Source organism: Phoca vitulina, unplaced genomic scaffold (genome assembly GCF_004348235.1).
Source record: "Phoca vitulina isolate PV1807 unplaced genomic scaffold, GSC_HSeal_1.0 scaffold2, whole genome shotgun sequence".
NCBI lineage: Eukaryota > Metazoa > Chordata > Mammalia > Carnivora > Phocidae > Phoca > Phoca vitulina.
In genome coordinates this window covers 92895824-92914212 of record NW_022589705.1, presented here as the reverse complement: position 1 = coordinate 92914212, position 18389 = coordinate 92895824, and the positions used below count along the sequence as shown (strand labels likewise).

The window sequence follows — 18389 nt, the reverse complement described above, 5'->3', positions numbered from 1 at the left end:
GGAAGAGCTTCTGTTCTGGGGGAGGCAGTTCGGACAGTTGAGGTGAAGGCTGGGAAGCTTAGTGGGGTGTGACCTTTCTCCTACAATCAGGTGTGGCCCACCCTTAATTCATTTGGCTTAGTAAGTGTTCAATAAATGTTAGCTGTTCCCCTTATTTAGAATATCCTATTAACAGGAATAAGAATATCCTATTAACAGGAAACTTGTTTTCACTCTCCCCACCCTCCCACTCGCACTGGTACCCTGGCAGAACCAAGACCTAGCCTAGTTCATTTTAACAACAAATATTTTTGAGCCTTGTTCCATATGCGTCAGCCTGATACCACATATCAGGCTATGCTGTGTGCTTTACGTGAATTATCTCATCCTCAAAACAACCTTTGGGGCTACATCATAACGATTATCCCATACTTTCAGAGGAGGAAGCAAGCACAGATTAAGTAATATGTTCAAAGTCACATGGGTAGTATGAGGCGGAGTTGAGACTTGAAACTAAGTAATTTGACACCACAGCCTTAATTCTTTCAAACTACTTTACATGCCTCCAAGAGTTTTAAGGCCTAACCTATAGAACTGTACCATATAATTGTCTTTCTCTGACTTTTCTTTTTTTAAAGTAGATTTTTTTTTTAAAGATTTTATTTATTTATTTGAGAGAGAGAATGAGAGGGAAGAGGGTCAGAGGGAAGAGGGTCAGAGGGAGAAGCAGACCCCCTGCTGAGCAGGGAGCCCGATGCGGGACTCGATCCCGGGACTCCAGGATCACGACCTGAGCCGAAGGCAGTTGCCTAACCAACTGAGCCACCCAGAAGCCCCTGACTGACTTCTTTTGCTTAGCATAATGCCCTCTAGTTCCATCCACCTCATTGCAAATGGCAAGATTTCACTTTTTGATGGCTGAGTAATATTCCATCGTATACATATGTACCGCATCTTCTTTATCCATTCCTCTGTCCATGGACATCTGGGCTCTTTCCATAGTTTGGCTATTGTGGACATTGCTGCTATAAGCATTGTGGTGCAGGTGTCCCTCCGGATCACTACATTTGTATCTTTGGGGTAAATACCTAGTGCAATTGCTGGGTCATAGGGTAGCTCTATTTTTAACTTTTTGAGGAACCTCCATACTGTTTTCTAGAGAGGTTGTACCAGCTTGCATTCTCATCAGCAGGGTAAGAGAGTTCCCCTTTCTCCACATCCTTGCCAACATTTGTGTGGAATTTAAGAAACAAAACAGAGGAGCATAGGGGAAGGGAGGGAAAAATAAAACAAGACAAAATCAGAGAGGGAGACAAACCGTAAGAGACACTTAACCATAGGAAACAAACTGAGGGTTGCTGGAGGGGAGGGGGATGGGGGAAGGGGTAACTGAGTGATGGGCATGAAGGAGGGCACGAGATGTAATGAGCAGTGAGTGTTATAAACAACTGATTAAACACTGAACTCTACCTCTGAAACTAATAATAGACTGTATGTTAATTGAATTTAAATAAAATTAAAAAAAAAAAGAACTGTACCAATGCATGCAAGGATCCCAAAAGTCATTCTTTGCCACATCCCTCCCTTCTTACAGGGTTACATGAAACCATCCTGGATTGATAGGTTAATGAGACTGTCCTTAAAGCTTCGGTTAGCTCATCTGCCTTTGGTAATTCACTTCAACAAAGTTGGAAGGTTTTGTCTAGATGTAACTTGAAACCCACTGGATTCATTAAAGATCTAAATCCTGAGGACTCCATGTCTTAAGGAGTATGTCTTTTCCATTGATGGCCACTATTTTCCGGAGTCCATTCATTCCCATGCCCTTTATCTTTCATGAATGGTAACATCACTGGTCATTGACAGTTATTTCATGTAGAACCAAAAAAGTTATGGTGATCATATTTTCGAGAGCAAAAGAGTTGATGCATGGTTTAGAACTATAGAAAATCTGAGACAGGTATGAGACTTACTGTGAAAGTTTTCTTACAGATTTTCTTACTAGAAAATCTGAGACAGGTATGAGACTAACTATGAGGGTTAAAGCTTATCAGTATTACTATTGATATTTAAACTCATCTTTGGTTTTAATAGAGGAGTCCTCCAACAAATGTGCATGGAGCAGCACTGTGGTCCAGGTCTCTGGCAGATTTGGGGGATACAACGTCATGGGACATAGGGTCCCTGGCCTTGTAATGTTCTTGCTCTTCCTAATACAAATTCTTTGAACAGCTTTTATGATTCAGTGTTTCTCACTGGGTAGCTGCAGCCCATAGGAATTTAGAAATAGAAAATTTACCTGAACTGAAAATGCTGTTCTTTGGAAGCACTCCATAGGCATGCTCTCTGTAGAGGAATCTCTGCATGGCACTTGCCACCTTCATTTAACGCTCTCTCCTCCCCATTATTGTAGGCCTCTTTCCTAGGTCCTGCGGCATCTAGTTTTCTCTTTACCTGTTTGACACTGGTTACCTGTTTTAAAAATACTACTCAGATTCTACTTCTTGGTTTTCGAACTTCACACGGTTCCCTGTTGTCCACACATCAGGCTCAAACTCCTTCTTGTTGAACCGAGGCAGGTCACAGTCTGGCTCCACATTCTCCTCTCTGGCCCCCTTCTAGTTGCTGTCATTCCCTTTGTTCTCCACTGACCACTCAGCCAGCTATGCTGAACTGAGGTCCGACTGTGTGAAAATGCCATTTTACATATCAAAAATGGTTTAAGACTTGCATTCGGATAGGGTTCAAGTTAATATTTGCCATTCCTGCAGGATATTGTGCTTTCAGACCGACTTTCTGCTGAATGTCTTCACATGCTTCATCTGATAAAGTCCTACTCATCCTTTAACACCCATGGCAAATGTCCCCTTTCCATGAGGATTTCCTGGCTCGGCCAGTGGAATTCGCACCTCCCACTGGGGCTCACACCCTGGGTGTGGTTCTACTCCCCACTTGGCTTGGGGGAGTTACCAGTCCACTCTGACATGATGGCGACCCCGCCTTGTCTGGCCTGTGAACACGAGGAAGGGGACCACGCCAGGTAGCTCCCGTGTCCTGCATGGTCCCTTGTACCACATGCTTAGTGAATCCTGGCTGTTGAAGGACCTGCTTCCTTTATAAACTCGTAATTATGAATAAAAAGACACCCATACACGTTTTTAAAATTCTGATGTCATTTATTGGCACAAAAATTATTCAGATACAACGTGGTGTCTAGAATGGCTACACTTGATACTTTGTGCATTTAGTTTACTATTTCTTTTGCTCAGAGTTCCCCGCAGGTACCAGACCTCCCCTCTCTGTGGTCAGCACCTCCAGGACAGCATTTGTTTCCAAGGCCTTGCTCTACACAGAGAGCGTTCAGACTTCACTGAAAACATTCCAGGACTGTGCTGGGGAAGGCTGCTGCGGGCCGCCCTACTGCACGTGGGTCTCTGTGCGTCGCTCCGCGAAGGCGACCCAGCCATTGCGAGAAACTCCCCTCCCAGCATTCGGGTCTTGGATTGAAGTGTGTAAGTCGCAGCATCATGGGTGAGGCAGAAGACAGACACTTTCCACCCATTTTGGCCCATCTTACAAATGATGCTGTCTGCGGACCAGTGAGGTAATGGGATGGGTGGAAGTGACCAAGTCAGCTTCTCCCGATTCCTAACATGTGTCCTCCCATGGCCTGAGGCTTCTTGACTGTGCAGTTTGCTGTATCCTTGTTGAGAGGAACGACTAGGCCATTCTTCTATCAGCAATGCTTATGAAGAGTTCTCTTGTGAGTTAAGTCAAAACCCGTATTTCTAAGTTATGAATCTTCTGTTCCCCCAAATCAATGGCTTGATTTGTGTAGTATTACTGTGTTGACTGTCCTGGGAACCAAATCAAGCCTTGTGTTTCTGACAATATATTCTTCAACAGCAGCTAAAGAGTTGGTTCAAACCAACGTTTAATATACAGTAGTACGTTTCATTTACATTTCAAAATATAAACAAAGTCGAGCTCTCTGACCGTGGTTTCAGTTTAGTGGAAGCATATACCCAAGTACAAAAGCCTCAAGAGAAACGCGGTGGGCATGTCTGGGCCTCGGGTTACCAGAAAGGACACCTAAGATGAGAGAGAGAAAAGAAATATTTTAATAATTTGGGCTTTTTCAAAGCTTTACATGGATACACTGAAAATGGAGAGACCAAGGTCTGACAACCCCTGGGGACATTCCTTGAGATCTCCCACAACTAACTGTGTTGGACACACTCATCATTTCCAGTCAAGGGCTGATGTCTGCTGGCCCCAGAAGGACACTCCCCCATCAGCCTCCCTCTCAAGTTTCTACCCTCAAGCGTGCCTCGGGCAATTAATCAAAGCAGACCCCAGAGCGGTCCTTGAGGTGACAATCCCAGATCATAAATTTGTCTTTGCATCTCCTTCTGTCGGTGCTCCAGCTTTTCCTTGGCCCTTCCCTCTATTTTGGAATTGACAGCAAAACTCCAAAAAGAACCCCAGTCCCCCACCCTCAAAAAAGAGGGACTTACATACATTTCTAAACCATTTTTTAAGGTAATTTTAATTTACTTTGGTGTTTGCCTTCCAAATATGCACCCACGTTACTCAAGTTCCTCCCTTTTTAGAATTGGGAGCGCACACGGCGGATACAAACTTTTTAAGAGATCCGACACTGCGATTCCCCTTTCTGGATCCCTGCACCACCCGCCCCAGGTCTTTCCTGCCACGGCGGGACTGGGGCACGGGGTGGGGCCCTGTGTGCATGTCCGCGCACCGCGCCTCCCACAGACGCTCACCAGCCGATGTAGCACTGACAGAGGTTCTCGTGTGACGTGGCTTGTTTGATGAGCAGCTCCACCTGTGTCGGGACATCCAGGGTTTCGTCATGAGAAAAGTCCCGACCTAGGACAGGAGAAACACACAGTCCTTCTGCACCACTCCGTCCCTGCCCCCGGTTCGGCTGGCCTGTCTGGGCAGCCCTGCTCAGTTTCTCCTTGTCTGAGAGTATGAAGGCTGCATGGCAGCCGGGTTTTTAAATTCACCTCCATGTGACTTGAATACACACCAGTCTCCTCCTAAGAGACTTGGTTCAAAGAGGGGAAAGGCCTGCAGTTGGCTGAGCTCAGGAGTGTCGAAGAGCTGGCCACTGGGTTTGCAGAGATTCCTTCATCTATTGCAATCATCAGGCAAGTGGATGAGAAACTGTGCTCGGTTTCAGTCCTATAACCTCCATGGTTGGGCCTTTCCTCCCATAGGGAAGCTTGTTTCCATCACAAACCCATCATCTCAGCCCGGAACAGGCACTCATGGCCAGTTGATGAAGCCTCTTTGGCACAAGGGCCATTTCCTGTCCTCCCCTGCCCAGCCCCCCCAGCCCCGTGTCCAAGCCTCCCTGCTGGCTTCTCACCGTCAGCACCCGCCCTCGGCTCCTACTTGACAAGTTCATCCATTCACTGAGCTCATCATTCTGGACCCCTGAGGTGTCAGGCTATGCTCAAGGAGCTGGATCTGTTCCACAGGAGCTCCCTCTTCGGTGGTGCTGCTGCGACCCTGGGGAGCTGTCCCTCCTCCCGCTGAAGGCTAAGTTCACCTGCACTCGGATCCCACCTCCTCCCGCTTCCTAGGGTGCTTTACACGGTCACCTACCCTCCTCTCACTCCTGTCTTCAAACTTCTATAAACTCATTCCCTTTGCGCACTGAAGAACAAAAGGCTCTCACGCACTAACCCTACTGCAGCCAGCCCCCACCCCCTTCCCCATGAGGCTGAGCTTCTCACAAGTTTGAAACTTGCTTCCTCTGCCTCGCTTCCCTCTCTCACTTCACCTTCTCTTCAACCCCTTCGGTCTGGCTGCCAGGCTCTTCACTCTCAGAAAGCTGCCAGGGACTTGGAGCTGTCCTCGGTGCCTGCCGTCCCTCATGCCTCCTCATCGATCCTTCGCATTTTACCTCCTTAAGATCTGGAGGCCACCTCCCTAGTCTAGTCAACTGTCCAGCCGCAAATTCGGCAGCAGCTTCCTCCCTCCACACAGCCTCCATGGCCAGAGCAGGGAGAATTCCCCAGTGCAAACCCACTGGGCCCCTCCTGCCTCCCTGCTCCCCCTCCAAGCCCTCAGAGCCTTCCCATTGCCCTTAGGACGGAGGATGAAAGTGTAAGGCACTGTATGGTCCCGCCCCGGCCCGCTCAGAGTGTGTGCCCTCTGCTTCTGTGCGCCTCCCATCTCGCTCTCTGTGGCAGTCAGACTCGTCTGCGTTCAGACCATTTTTCTTGCCAGATTCGCTCCCACCACAGGGCCCTTGCATGTGCTGTTTCCTTTACCTGGAACACTCTGCCTCTAATTATGTCCTCCTTCAGATTTTAGCTCAAGGGTTGTTTCCCAGAGAAGCTTTCCTGGAACTCCGGGCACTTAAATTCCCTTGTGATTAGCATCACAGCCCAAGCCCTTTCTTGCACCTAATACGGCCCCTTTAGATGCCGACTCCATGAGGGCAGGCAATCTGTCGGCTCCTACCAGCCGTTTCGTCAGCATCCAGGGCTTATAGGTGCTCAACAAATAAATACAACTTGACTTCAACACTTCTGTGCCAGGCTCCAATGCTGAGGCCTGGCATCCCATGTCTCATTTGAGCCTCACTGCCTTTTGAGAGAGGCATTCTTCCAGATGAACAGAGAGGCCCAGGGCTCACATAGGGTGTGGTGGAGCTGGGGTCTTCGAGCCCCTTGACTCCCACCTCCTGTCACACCATCTGGTCTATAGGACGTGTCTTGCTTTCAAAGGTATGCATTTCTCTCCTTCCATGCTCTCCACTCCGTAACAGTCCCCGAAGTGCAGGAAGGCAAAGGATCAGAGTGGTCAGGTCTGTTCCAATATCAAGCCATGATGATAAGAAAAACTTTCCTGAATTTGGAACCAAATGAACTTTACTCACCCCTGTCTGGTAAAATGAGATTAACATTACTTAGAGTGAGTTTAATGTTCATTAGAGAATCAGAGAGGGTCCTCAACTGATCGCCTCAGAGACCCTCCAGTTAGCTGCAGAGTCAAAGTTTAGGCACCAACACCGCTGGAAAGGGGCCGACCTCCCACTCAAGGGGAGAAAAATCTCGCAAGACTTTATGTTCCTTTTAAGTAAACACACACACACACACTCACCAGTGAGCTTGTCTCGAACCCTGTTAATAATTTGAATAGCTTTCTTATTTAGGGCCTCTGGTTTCACCAAACCGTCTCCAACTGGAATACACAAAAGTAGAAATAACAATAAGATGGGATCGTCATAACAGGTTCAATGGATGCCCCTGTTTTTCTCAAATATTCACTTTTGGAAGTGTTGAGTAATTCTTCCTCTGTGTCTATCTCTGTCTTCAGAATAGAATGAGATATTCATAGGCCCTTGTCTGCTCAAAGGCGGGCTTGTTGCTTTACCTTACCGACCCCTCTCATGGTACAGCACAGCTGCTATGTTCTTAATGAGCTAGTCATTGGTGCGATTCCTCAGAGGTCAGACTTACTGAAAGAATGAATAGATTCTGGCACTGTGGTCCCTGTTTTCTTATGGGCAGGTTCCCCAAGTTCCACACCGTCCAAAATTTCTAGGAGGAAAAAAAATCAATTGGCAGAAAATTCCAAGACCAAGAAACCACTGTTGCAAGCGTTAGCTCTACTTCTTTACACACTATATTCCCTTGAACACTCACTGCTACCTCTGAGGGGAAAGGAGATGAAGAATGGTCACTATGTGTTTATAAGATTTTACATCTCCAAAGCATGAATTTTCAAGCAAACGGCATTTATAAAATGTTCTGACATAGAGAACAGGAGCGTGAATGAATCCCTGGCGACAAAACTTGTCAAAACAACTGATGATAATATAAAGAGCACTAGCTTTCAGTGGGTCACACCCATGACCAAAGTGCTATTCTTTGGAGGAATTTATACATCCTTTCTGGGCAGAGAGAGTCCTCAGGCTTACAGTCGTCCTCCACTGATTGTGGCCTTCAGGAGAGAAGAGTGTAGAAGCAGAAGTATGAAGTTATTTACACATTGTTCTTGTACACCACAGGCCTTCAAAACGAAGCCAGGGGTGATAACACTTTTATGAATGACTACTTGGAACTTAACTTTTAAGCCACAGAGAACCAGCCAGGTCTAGCCAGAACCATGTGGGGCCAACAGAACCAGCTGTCCCAGTTCCCCTTGGCACGCCCTAGACAGCAGAGAGGAGTCACCCACTAACGTACTAAAGAGGTGGACCCTGAGAATGAAACCTGTTAAGTCTCACTTACCTACTCACATACTTTGGATGAGACCAGTCACCCGCACAAGGTACCCCAGACACCATGAGTAATTCAGGCATCATTCACAAATCCTGTCATGGTGTCCAGGCTAGAGTCCACACCTGTTCACAGACTGGACCATAACCCGGCACCTCAATTTCCTGCCCAAAACACCTTCTTCCTTCCCACCCACCCAGGAAGGCCAGCTTAAATCCAGCCAACCCAGGAACTCCCTTAACGACTGCCATTCAGAGCGGTACCTCCTTTCTCTCAGCCCCACGGCCTCTCCTCCAAACCCAACTGTGAGCTGCTGGATCATACAGTGGACTTTACTGTTCTCTTAATAGTTCATAGGCTAGGGGCACCTGGGTGGCTCAGATGGTTAAACGTCTGCCTTCGGCTTAGGTCATGATCTCCAGGTTCTGGGATCAAGCCCCACGTCGGGCTCCCAGCTCAACGGCGAGTCTGCTTCTCTCTCTCCCTCTATCTCTCCCCCTGCTGTGCTCTCTCTAATGAATAAGTAAAATCTTAAAAAAAAAAATAGTTCATAGGCTATACAGTTCGGTCGATTCTGTAATGTGATTCTGTGCTTCTCCATGGTAATCTCTGTACGTCACATTCTCTTTGCACCCTTAAACATTATTTGGCTCAGCTAAGCAACTAGTTGCAAATGTTCCATAAACGTCTGTAGAGAATATCTACTTTTTTACACCCCAACAGTATTTCCAAGGTGTGAACTATGTTGTTAGATGTTATGAGGGAAAAGGAGGGGGCTGGGGAGGCGGGCAAGGGGGTGTGGGTGTGAAATAAAGTTAAACAGCTTTACTCTAAGACCTTTGAGAGGTTCCATATACAAACCCTGTTCTGGCTCTCGGAGGGGCATTATCTTCCTGGGACCCTATTCTGTGGACGCACTTTTGGAAAGTGTTTCCTGTGGCTTCCCGGCTCCTCAGCCAGCAACGTAAATATGCTTCTACTGCTTCCATCCTCCTATTCCTGAGCTATTAACAAGGCTCTAGGACCATGTGATACAGCTAATAATTATCCCAGTCCAGACACCACTAAAGGGCATACAAAATACTGGCTAATATTCAGACATGCTTTTAATTGTGTTTTTTTGTTTTTGTTTTAAAGATTTTATTTATTTATTTGTCAGAGAGAGAGAGGAGAGAGAGAGAGCACAAGCAGGGGGAGCGGCAGAGGAAGAAGCAGGCTCCCCACTGAGCAAGGAGCCCGATGCGGGACCCCGGGATCGTGACCTGAGCCAAAGGCAGGCGCTTAACTGATTGAGCCACCCAGGGGTCCCTAAATGTGTTTTTTAAGCTCGGATAGAAATTCGGATCAAAATTCCTGAGCCTTAGGTACCCACTCCATCCTGAGAAGGATGAAATAAAAAACAAAAAAAAAACAAAAAACTTATGCTCAGTAAATATTTCTAGACCAACTTTCTGAAGTTAACTAAGTGCCCATTAGACACTGTTTTAGCAGGGCCAGAATTGCTGCGGGACTGCATCACTGGTCAGAGCCTTTAGAAAACATGCTTCCGGGCATCTGTTACCGCCTCCACTGTGCTTCCTAATGGCAGTCACAAAGCTCTCCCTGTTTAAGACACACTCTGGACAAAAGGAAACAGAAGCTGCAGTCTCCCAGGGGATGGACCCACCTACTGACTGGCCAGCAGAGTAGGAATCCGTCCTTGTTCGGGACCGCTTGTTGCCTTTGGTATTTGCTAGGGAAAGAAACAAAGAGAGGATAAAAAGGGCTTCAAACTCTGACTTGAAAGAAACTTGGTTGATATGATATTTTCTTACAACCATAAAAATACAATTTTTTACTGAAAGCTAAAGTCCCTCAGAGAGAGCCCAGGATGGATCACTCAGGACGGCAGGGGGTGTCAGCATGGGTATGCAATCCTGTGGGACACTCTGTGTCGCTGAGCTGAATTTAGATGCTGTGGACCAGATAACAGAAGGTGAGAGTGGGACTGATCGGTGTGGGTGAGACACCGGGGTCGGTCACCCCCTTCCAAGGAGGAGGAGCAAAGGGGAGACAGAGATGCAGCTGCCCTAGATCACAGGCGCTTGTGTCTCCTGTTGAGACGCCAGCTTGCTACTCTGTATGAAATCCGAACAGACAAGAATCACCAGGGTTTACCCTGAAAGTATTTTAATTAATATTCAAATTGATAATTGGTGTTTTTTGTTTTAGTTAATAAGAAAAAGTACTTGAAATTCATTTCCAGCCACTGGAACAGCTCTGTGAAAACATAACCCAACAGCCCAGTTATATAGCTCAGGCTCCGGGCTGGCAGGGGGCAAGGTTAGTGAAATGCAACGTGTCCGATATTCCCAGTTTGGAGGGTGCGGGCTCCAGCGCCCAGGCAATTGCATTAACTCACTGTCCATCAGCCTCCAGTTGAGCAAGGGGTCGTAGACAAAGGCTTCCAGCACGGCCATGACACTATCCTTGTGTTCCCGAAGCACTTCCATCACCGTGTGGCATGTGATCCTATAGTTGCCATCCAGACCAGTAACCTGCAGGACCAGAGCCACTCATCACAGAAGTCACTGGCCCCGGCCCCGCCCCTGAAGGCCTCAGGACAGAAGCGAGTCGAGAGGGTCTGTCACCCGAACTTAGGAAGCAGACACAGGCCATTACTGATGTATCAGGCTGGGAAGGTGTTCAGAGCAAGGGGTCAGGTCAGGCCTGTGATTCATATGACACAAGGTCTGATGGGAAGCATGGTGAGACTCTCTCAAAGGTCGATCATTTCTAACACAATGGAAAATATCAGGAAACAACCACAGAACCAACCCAGGCATTCTGGGGAACTGATGAGACCGAACAAGCCAGTCTGTGTGCAGAGCCGGTCTTGACTGTGTTGGTCCCATTCCAAAGCAGCTTGTTCCCAAGACCCACTCACCTCCATAGCATTGGTCAGCATTCTTGTTAGTCTAAATGGAATCTTCTCTGGGAATTTCTCCCTGGTCATAGCAACCTATGGGGAAATAAAAGAGAAAAACCAAGTCCAATGGCTAGATTGTTTTCTTTTTTTTCTTTTGTTTTGTTTTGTATTTTATTTTATTTTATTTATTTATTTATTTTCCAGGCTAGATGGTTTTCTTTAGCTAAAGCCAGGCAAAAACAGGTAGCTTTTCTTTGCATTGATTTCAATTAGGGCATAGAAATGAAGTAGCTTTAGTTTAGTGAGAGAACTTGTCACAGGGCTTTAAAAGATAACTAAAGGGGCGCCTGGGTGACTCAGTCGTTAAGCGTCTGCCTTCGGCTCAGGTCATGATCCCAGGGTCCTGGGATCGAGCCCCGAGTCGGGCTCCCTGCTCCGCAGGAAGCCTGCTTCTCCCTCTCCCACTCCCCCTGCTTGTGTTCTCTCTCCCGCTGTGTCTCTCTCTGTCAAATAAATAAATAAATAAATAAATAAATAAAATCTTTAAAAAAAAAAAAAAAGATAACTAAAAAGACACACACACACACACACAAAGGGATAGAGGGAACAAAGAAAAAGGACAAGTGTGCATCACACCAGGCCTTTGACCAGCAGGCCAATTCAGGGATGAAGATTCCTGAGTCAGAGGGTGTGTGAACAGTGGCCCTTGCCTCAAAAGGGGTTAGAGTCCAGTTACAGCAAGTATCAACGAGCACGGGCTTCACTTCTTAGTTTGACTTCCTACTGCTTTGGTAGGAGAGGCAAGGATCAAGATAATGCATTTTGAGCTTAAGTTTGCTTGAATGGTCAGAGGCAGAAAGGTGGTCATCTGGAAAGGTAAGCTTTACGTGGGGTTCTGGAACACGTGCTCACCTCAAAGCAGTCCCCAAAGTCGATGTGCAGGATCTTCCCACTCAGCCGGTCCAGCATTAGGTTGGATGGGTGTCTGAGAAACAGAAGAGACCATGGAGCAGCCACTAGAGCAGCACAGGCGAACAAATCCACAAGGATGGGATATCCCGGGCCCTGTCCACAGGCCAAAGCCAGCCCCCACCGGCCTCTGCAAACACAGTTTTTCGGGACACAGCCCTGCCGATTTGCCATGTCCCGTCTCAGGCTGATTCTGTGCCACAAGCAGACATGAGAGGCTGTGAGATATCATATGGCCAGCAAAGCCTAAATTATTTCTTATCTGGCCCTTTACAGAGAAAGTTTGCTGATCCCTGCTCCAGGTCCGAAACGAAGATGGATCTGTGTGAAATCACAAGTTGCGTTCCTGAGGTCTTTGGTCACAAGATGAATCCTGTCTGGCGGTCCCGGCGTCTCAGAGTGACGAGGCTCTATCTTTACCCTTCAAGCACCCATCACGGGGTCCCATCTCCTGAGCCCCCAGACTAGGAGGGGTCATCTGGCTTTTGTCACCAGGAATTCTCCTGGCTCTTTTTAAAAATGAGAATTCATTATTTTTGTGGGAAAAAACTATTTTTACTCTCAATTGCACGAGACATGATCCCAGGAGAAAGAGTAGACACCAAGGAACTAGTTTTTCGAAGACTTCCAGACAGTCAATTTCTGAATATTCCTAAGCTACTTTTTCAGTCAATACATGTGGATAAAATTTATTATGCAGAAATATCAGAAGGATCTACTGTGGTTAGTTTCAATTACAGAAATAGAATTATTTATCTCAGCACAGTGGTGACTGATGGTTACTGAATCAGTAAAATCCATCATATTTTTAAAATTGTTATTTATTTTATTTAAAAAAATTTTTATTTATTCATTTGACACAGAGAGAGAAAGAGAGAGAGAGAGAGAGAGAGCACAAGCAGGGGGAGCTGCAGGCAGAGGGAGAAGCAGGCTCCCCACTGAGCAAGGAGCCCAACTCGGGGCTCGATCCCAGGACGCTGGGATCATGACCTGAGCTGAAGGCAAAGGCATAACCGACTGAGCCACCCAGGCGCCCCCTTTTTTTAAAAAGTAAACTCTACACCCAATGTGGAGCTTGAACCCACAACTCCAAGATCAAGAATCACATGCTCTATTGACTGAGCTAGCCAGGCGCCCCGATCTATGGTTTTTAACATATTTAACCAGCCTATGGAGAAAGTAGTACCCAAGAACTAGGTTCTAGTTTGCTGGGCTGTTCTGTTGCATGGATAATGAACAGGGACTAAGGCTGGTGCTGCAAACAAGACCTACAGGTACAAAATACAATTTTTTACCAAATGGTCATAAATATTACTGGAAAATGAAAGGAAACTGTTTAAGAAAGGTACAATATAGGGGCGCCTGGGTGGCTCAGTCGTTAAGCGTCTGCCTTCAGCTCAGGTCATGATCCCAGGGTCCTGGGATCGAGCCCCACATCGGGCTCCCTGCTCAGCGGGAAGCCTGCTTCTCCCTCTCCCACTCCCCCTGCTTGTGTTCCCTCTCTGGCTGTCTCTCTCTGTCAAATAAATAAAATCTTTAAAAAAAAAAAAGGTACAATATAGAAAAAGACTACAAAAACAAAATCAATTTACTCACCTATCTCCCAGGCCCAAAATATACCCAACCATGGACATGACTGCTAAAGAGCGAGTGTAGTTGGTTCTTCGGTCAAACCACACCTGGAACAGAGGAGCGCACATGAACCGAGGCTCTGGAAGCTAACTAGCTTCAACATAATTATACCTCACTCAGTTGTCTTCTTATGTTCCATCAGTAACTAGTTAATAACATAAAATGGAATAAAGACCTCATTTATAATTGTAACAACGGCAAACTATGCTTGGAATAAACTTAGAGATGTATAGAACCTAGATGAATAAAAAAGAATTAACCTTTGCTTAGGAACATAAAGACCTGAGTGAATGAAAGTACCCATTCAAGACCATAAAAATGTAATAACCTCCCAAATTATTTGATACATTTAATGTAATTCCACTCAAAATTCAGTAGCACTTTTTTTGGGGGACCATGACAAAATGATCCCAAAATTTATCTGGAAGAAGAAAAAATTAAAATAGCCAATGAGAAGAGACTTTTTATTAATAGTTGTATTAACAGTGTGGTACTTGAAGAGAAATACACTTTAGAGAGATCAATGAAATAAAACAGAAGCCCCAGAAAGAAATCCAATGGCATAGAAAAATTTTTTGTATAATAAAAATGGACTCTCTTAAATAGTAGAGAAAAGACGGATTATTTGGTAAATACTGTGATGTTGGCTAATCATCTCAAAAAAATAAAATTTAAATCTTAAATTCTGAATTGGGTTGAGGATTTAAATGGAAAAACAAACTTTATAATCAGTACAAGAAAATGAATGTAGAAAGATACATATCTTGAGGTGGAGAAGGCCTTTCCAAATATAAAGCCAAAAGTAGAAACTTCAAAGAAAAGGATCAAAAATCTGGTAACTTCTAACTTTTAAAAAATGCCTATATATCAAAAAAAACCCCAAAATCCCAAACCAAGAAACATACCATAACAAAAATTTAAAAACCAAATAAGCAGGAAATTTCTAACATGTATGAAAAAGATTTAGTATCCTTAATATAAACACAACTCAAATACTACTGTAAGAAACGGGAGAAACGTTAAATCACTGAATCTCTATCTGCTAAACTGCACAGCTCGCCCACTTAATTTCTGTTATAAAAGACAGGACATAAGCTATAGCTGCTCGTCACGAAGACGGGTCCCCCAGGCGCACGCGAACGAACAAGAAAGCCAGCCCCGTACGAGTGCGTGGGCCAGAGGGCAGAGGCGCGCACGAGGAGCCCAGAGAGCCGTACCTCGGAGCTGGGGCTCTTCAGCCACAGCAGCTTGGCCAGGTCGTCGCCGGCCGTGTTATTGACGGCGTGCTCGAACACCTCCACCTTCTGCATCAGCGTCAGGTGGTCGTAGTCCGGAGCCATCTGCATCAGGACACAACCGTTGGGAGCAGCCCCGCACCGGCAGCTTCAACCCAGGAGGAGATAAGGCTCTGGGTCCAGGCAGAGCTGGGTTCTGATCTCACCACCCCGGCCCAAAGGAAAAGGAAGTAAGAACAGTACAAAGGGAAGAAAAGGGTATGGCCAACGGGACCTGATGACCACGGGAACTGCCAGGCCTACGGGTGAAACATCAGGTCCCACCCGAGTTCAAGCCTACTGGTGTCAAAGAGAGCACTGGAGCCATCGAGGTTCTGGGTAACAAACAAATCTCTTTCTTTCTTTTCTTTTCTTTTTCAAGATTTTATTTATTTACTTGATAGAGAGAGAGAGCACAAGCAGGGGGAGCTGCAGGCAGAGGGAGAGGGAGAAGGAGGCTCCCCGAGGAGCAGGGAGCCCGACACAGGGCTGGATCCCAGGACCCTGGGATCATGACTTGAGCCGAAGGCAGTCGCTTAACCCACTGAGCCACCCAGGCGCCCCACAACTCTCCTTCTTATTACTTGCATCTCTACTAACATCATTTCCCCATGTGGCCAGTGCCCCGCATACATCAGGTGTTCGGTCAATACACGCTGCCTGATAAACAATACTGTGCAGTTTCACCTAGAATGCTGAACACCTAATTTCTGGGCTTTAGGGTCCTGTTTCTTAGAGGTAATCTGCTTTAGGACTCACTTCATGAAAACTTCTTCAGTAGAGAATTCTCCCAAATAGATTTTTCAGTGATGTACATACACAGAAGAACAAGAAGAGCAGCTTTGTAGAGATTTCCCAACTTGCAAGTTATGTCAAGACATTCAAGCACTGGGTTTGGCGGCCTCATCACATACCCGCAACATGATGCGATGCTCGATGTTGAGAAGGATCTTCTTTTTCTCTCTGTAGTCCCGGATGAGGGCGTGCAGCGTGTCGCAGTGCGGGACCCAGCCGATGAGGCCCGAGTTGGTGGATAAGGGGATGACGGCGTATCTCTGGATGCTGGCAGCCCCGGGAAAGCAGGGTTGGTTATCAGACGGTAACCAGAGTGCACCTCTGAGCCCCTCACAACACATGCACGCGGGCTGAATGGCGCCCCCCGCACAGGGCTGCTGTCAGGTGTGCACGAAGATGGCCGGGGCTGGCGGGAAATCACCACCAGCCTCCTCAACCTGCCTGACAAACTCACTGCTGTCGGGGAGCAGCCTAGGACTGTTTCCAAGCCAAAAACAACCTCCAACTTAATATCCATGTTCTTAACAGAAAGACGAGGAAGAGAGCAGGGCGGACAGGGAAGGTAAAACACACCAGATGTGCAGCATCCCTAGTCTAATGGCCACGGGCCATTCCATTCTGGACCCTCTGGTGGTTGTCACAGGCATTTCCCTTGAAAGTTTGCTAAAAATATGGACAATTCTTCTTATTGTCTTTGACACCTGGCTACTGGTGACTTCCTGTCAGGTACATAGGTCTACAACCGATTTCATGAAGGGACACGACCACATGGGAGGGATGTAAGGAAACCCTAGAAGACCAGTCAAATCGCTGCTGTGCCCCCCCCCCCCCCGCCCCCCGCACCATGTCCTGAATACCTGAGGTTCTTGCGAAGAGACGTTGGGTCATTGGCCAGAAGGGTGTTCACCAGGCCAAAGAGCTGCATCACGCGCTCATCCTGCCGCAGGTCTTCGTGGCCCTTCAGGAGGAAAACAAACTCATGCCCGTTGCTGCCTGTAGGAATGGTGGGAGCAGTTAGCACAGACCAGCCCTGTATTCCCGAGCTCCCAGAGACTACGTGTACCCCACCCAGTCACATTTCCACACAAACACGAAAAGTACCCTAGAACTGATGAAAAGAATGGCCCTGCTTTTGATGGTCCCCAATGAAATGTTGGTCACATTACAAATAAATAAAATTAAAATCAGCTCTGTCTTTGAAGATCAGGAATGATTCTGCACAGAGATGGTCATTCTGTATGTTCCCTCACAACCCACTCTCTGCCCTTCTCTGTCTTGCTCGGGCCTGTGAAACCTGACCCCTAGAGACTATATCACCTGGGGTGCCAGTTGGGCTTGGCCAATGGGGGCACTGGCAGGAGGGAAGTCAGAGGGCCAAAGGGTTTGCCCCTGACAACGGCCAGGCTCCAGTTCTAGAATTTTCCAGTGTCCCTCCACCTGGGCTACAGCTTCTGGTGAATGGCCTCTCTTTCCGGGTTATGTGCTCTCGATGGGCTCCTTGCCCTTTCGGGTCTGGAGGGTGGGGGTGAGTGATAGCTTCTCACTGTTGGCTCTCTTAACTCTGCTCACAGAAGGAAATAGGTCCTTCTTTCAAGTCTCTAATGAAATACTGTGGAGAGCCTGACTGACCCATGTTTTAGTATCAAGAGACACCAGCCCACGGAGAGATGATCACCTGAGAACCACAATGAACTGGTGCTGGTGAATAACTACTGCATTTAAAAAGCAAGAGCCGTATTAAAGGTGAGAACACTCGAAGGGCCACCAGAGCATCCAGGCCTCCCACAACTACCTACCTTAATAGGTCACAGAGCTCACTGTGAGAACTCATTTCCACTTCAGTTTGTTCCTTTTACACAGTCATTTCCCAAAGAGAGAGACCGTGATGGTGAAAGAGAACATTCGAGAGCCCAGGAGCCCTTTCTTCAGCTCTGCTTGTCACCTACCACACCTGCATCCGGATGCCCCTTTGTCGGCCCTGTCAGTCCCCTGCAGCTGCCTGCCACCCCCACCTGGCCGCGCTGCACACCTTTACAGTTCCCTCCGCATATTCTACTGCAGGGCGGTTAGGCTTCACGTAAGCATCGTGACGGTATGAGCAAACTAGGAGTCCTGAGGAGGATGTAATGGGAAACCCGCTGGTGCTCTATTTCTCTCTCCATAAACATGGGAAAGATGCCACATGGAAAGATCAGTGGTGTGAATGGTGAGCAGTGATTTCAGAAAAGGGGAGGTGGCAGAAGCACATGGGTCCTTACCCATGAGCGTCAGCTTCCGGGGCCTCTGCTTAGAGGTGATGACCTGCAGGGACGGCGCTATGGACTGAATGCGAATGATCGGCTGGTTGGGGTCATACGTTCCTGGCACAGCCAATTCAAGGTCCCGGCACATCAGAAGTTTGGGGGAAACATACTGCAGTTCTAAGGAGGTGAGCTGTGAATAAATTACCAAAGGGGTTAGCTTTCCGCCTCCAGGGAGGAATTTAAATGCAATTTAGGTATTTTTCAAGAGATGGCTAATAGCAATGACTTGTCCTAGAGTCTGCAGATAGAAGTGAAACCAGACGCTTTA

The 18389-nt window shown here is 47.0% G+C and overlaps 1 protein-coding gene across 2 annotated transcripts in view; it reads right to left on the bottom strand.

The window, feature by feature from the left end:
* Positions 1 to 3132: 3132 nt before the first annotated feature.
* The window catches only part of MTOR (mechanistic target of rapamycin kinase), a 121141-nt gene continuing 105884 nt past the window's right edge, over positions 3133 to 18389 (bottom strand). For both annotated transcript variants that reach the window (XM_032393713.1, XM_032393710.1), the window contains exons 46-58: positions 18077 to 18251; positions 16676 to 16811; positions 15938 to 16085; positions 14967 to 15089; positions 13714 to 13796; positions 12061 to 12133; positions 11167 to 11241; positions 10642 to 10777; positions 9907 to 9972; positions 7479 to 7559; positions 7120 to 7200; positions 4764 to 4869; positions 3133 to 4071 (exon numbers count right to left, since the gene is read on the bottom strand). In XM_032393713.1, the coding sequence (XP_032249604.1) occupies positions 4056 to 4071; positions 4764 to 4869; positions 7120 to 7200; positions 7479 to 7559; positions 9907 to 9972; positions 10642 to 10777; positions 11167 to 11241; positions 12061 to 12133; positions 13714 to 13796; positions 14967 to 15089; positions 15938 to 16085; positions 16676 to 16811; positions 18077 to 18251 (1299 nt within the window). In that variant the 3' untranslated portion in view covers positions 3133 to 4055. The remainder of the gene's footprint in view (positions 4072 to 4763; positions 4870 to 7119; positions 7201 to 7478; positions 7560 to 9906; positions 9973 to 10641; positions 10778 to 11166; positions 11242 to 12060; positions 12134 to 13713; positions 13797 to 14966; positions 15090 to 15937; positions 16086 to 16675; positions 16812 to 18076; positions 18252 to 18389) is intronic.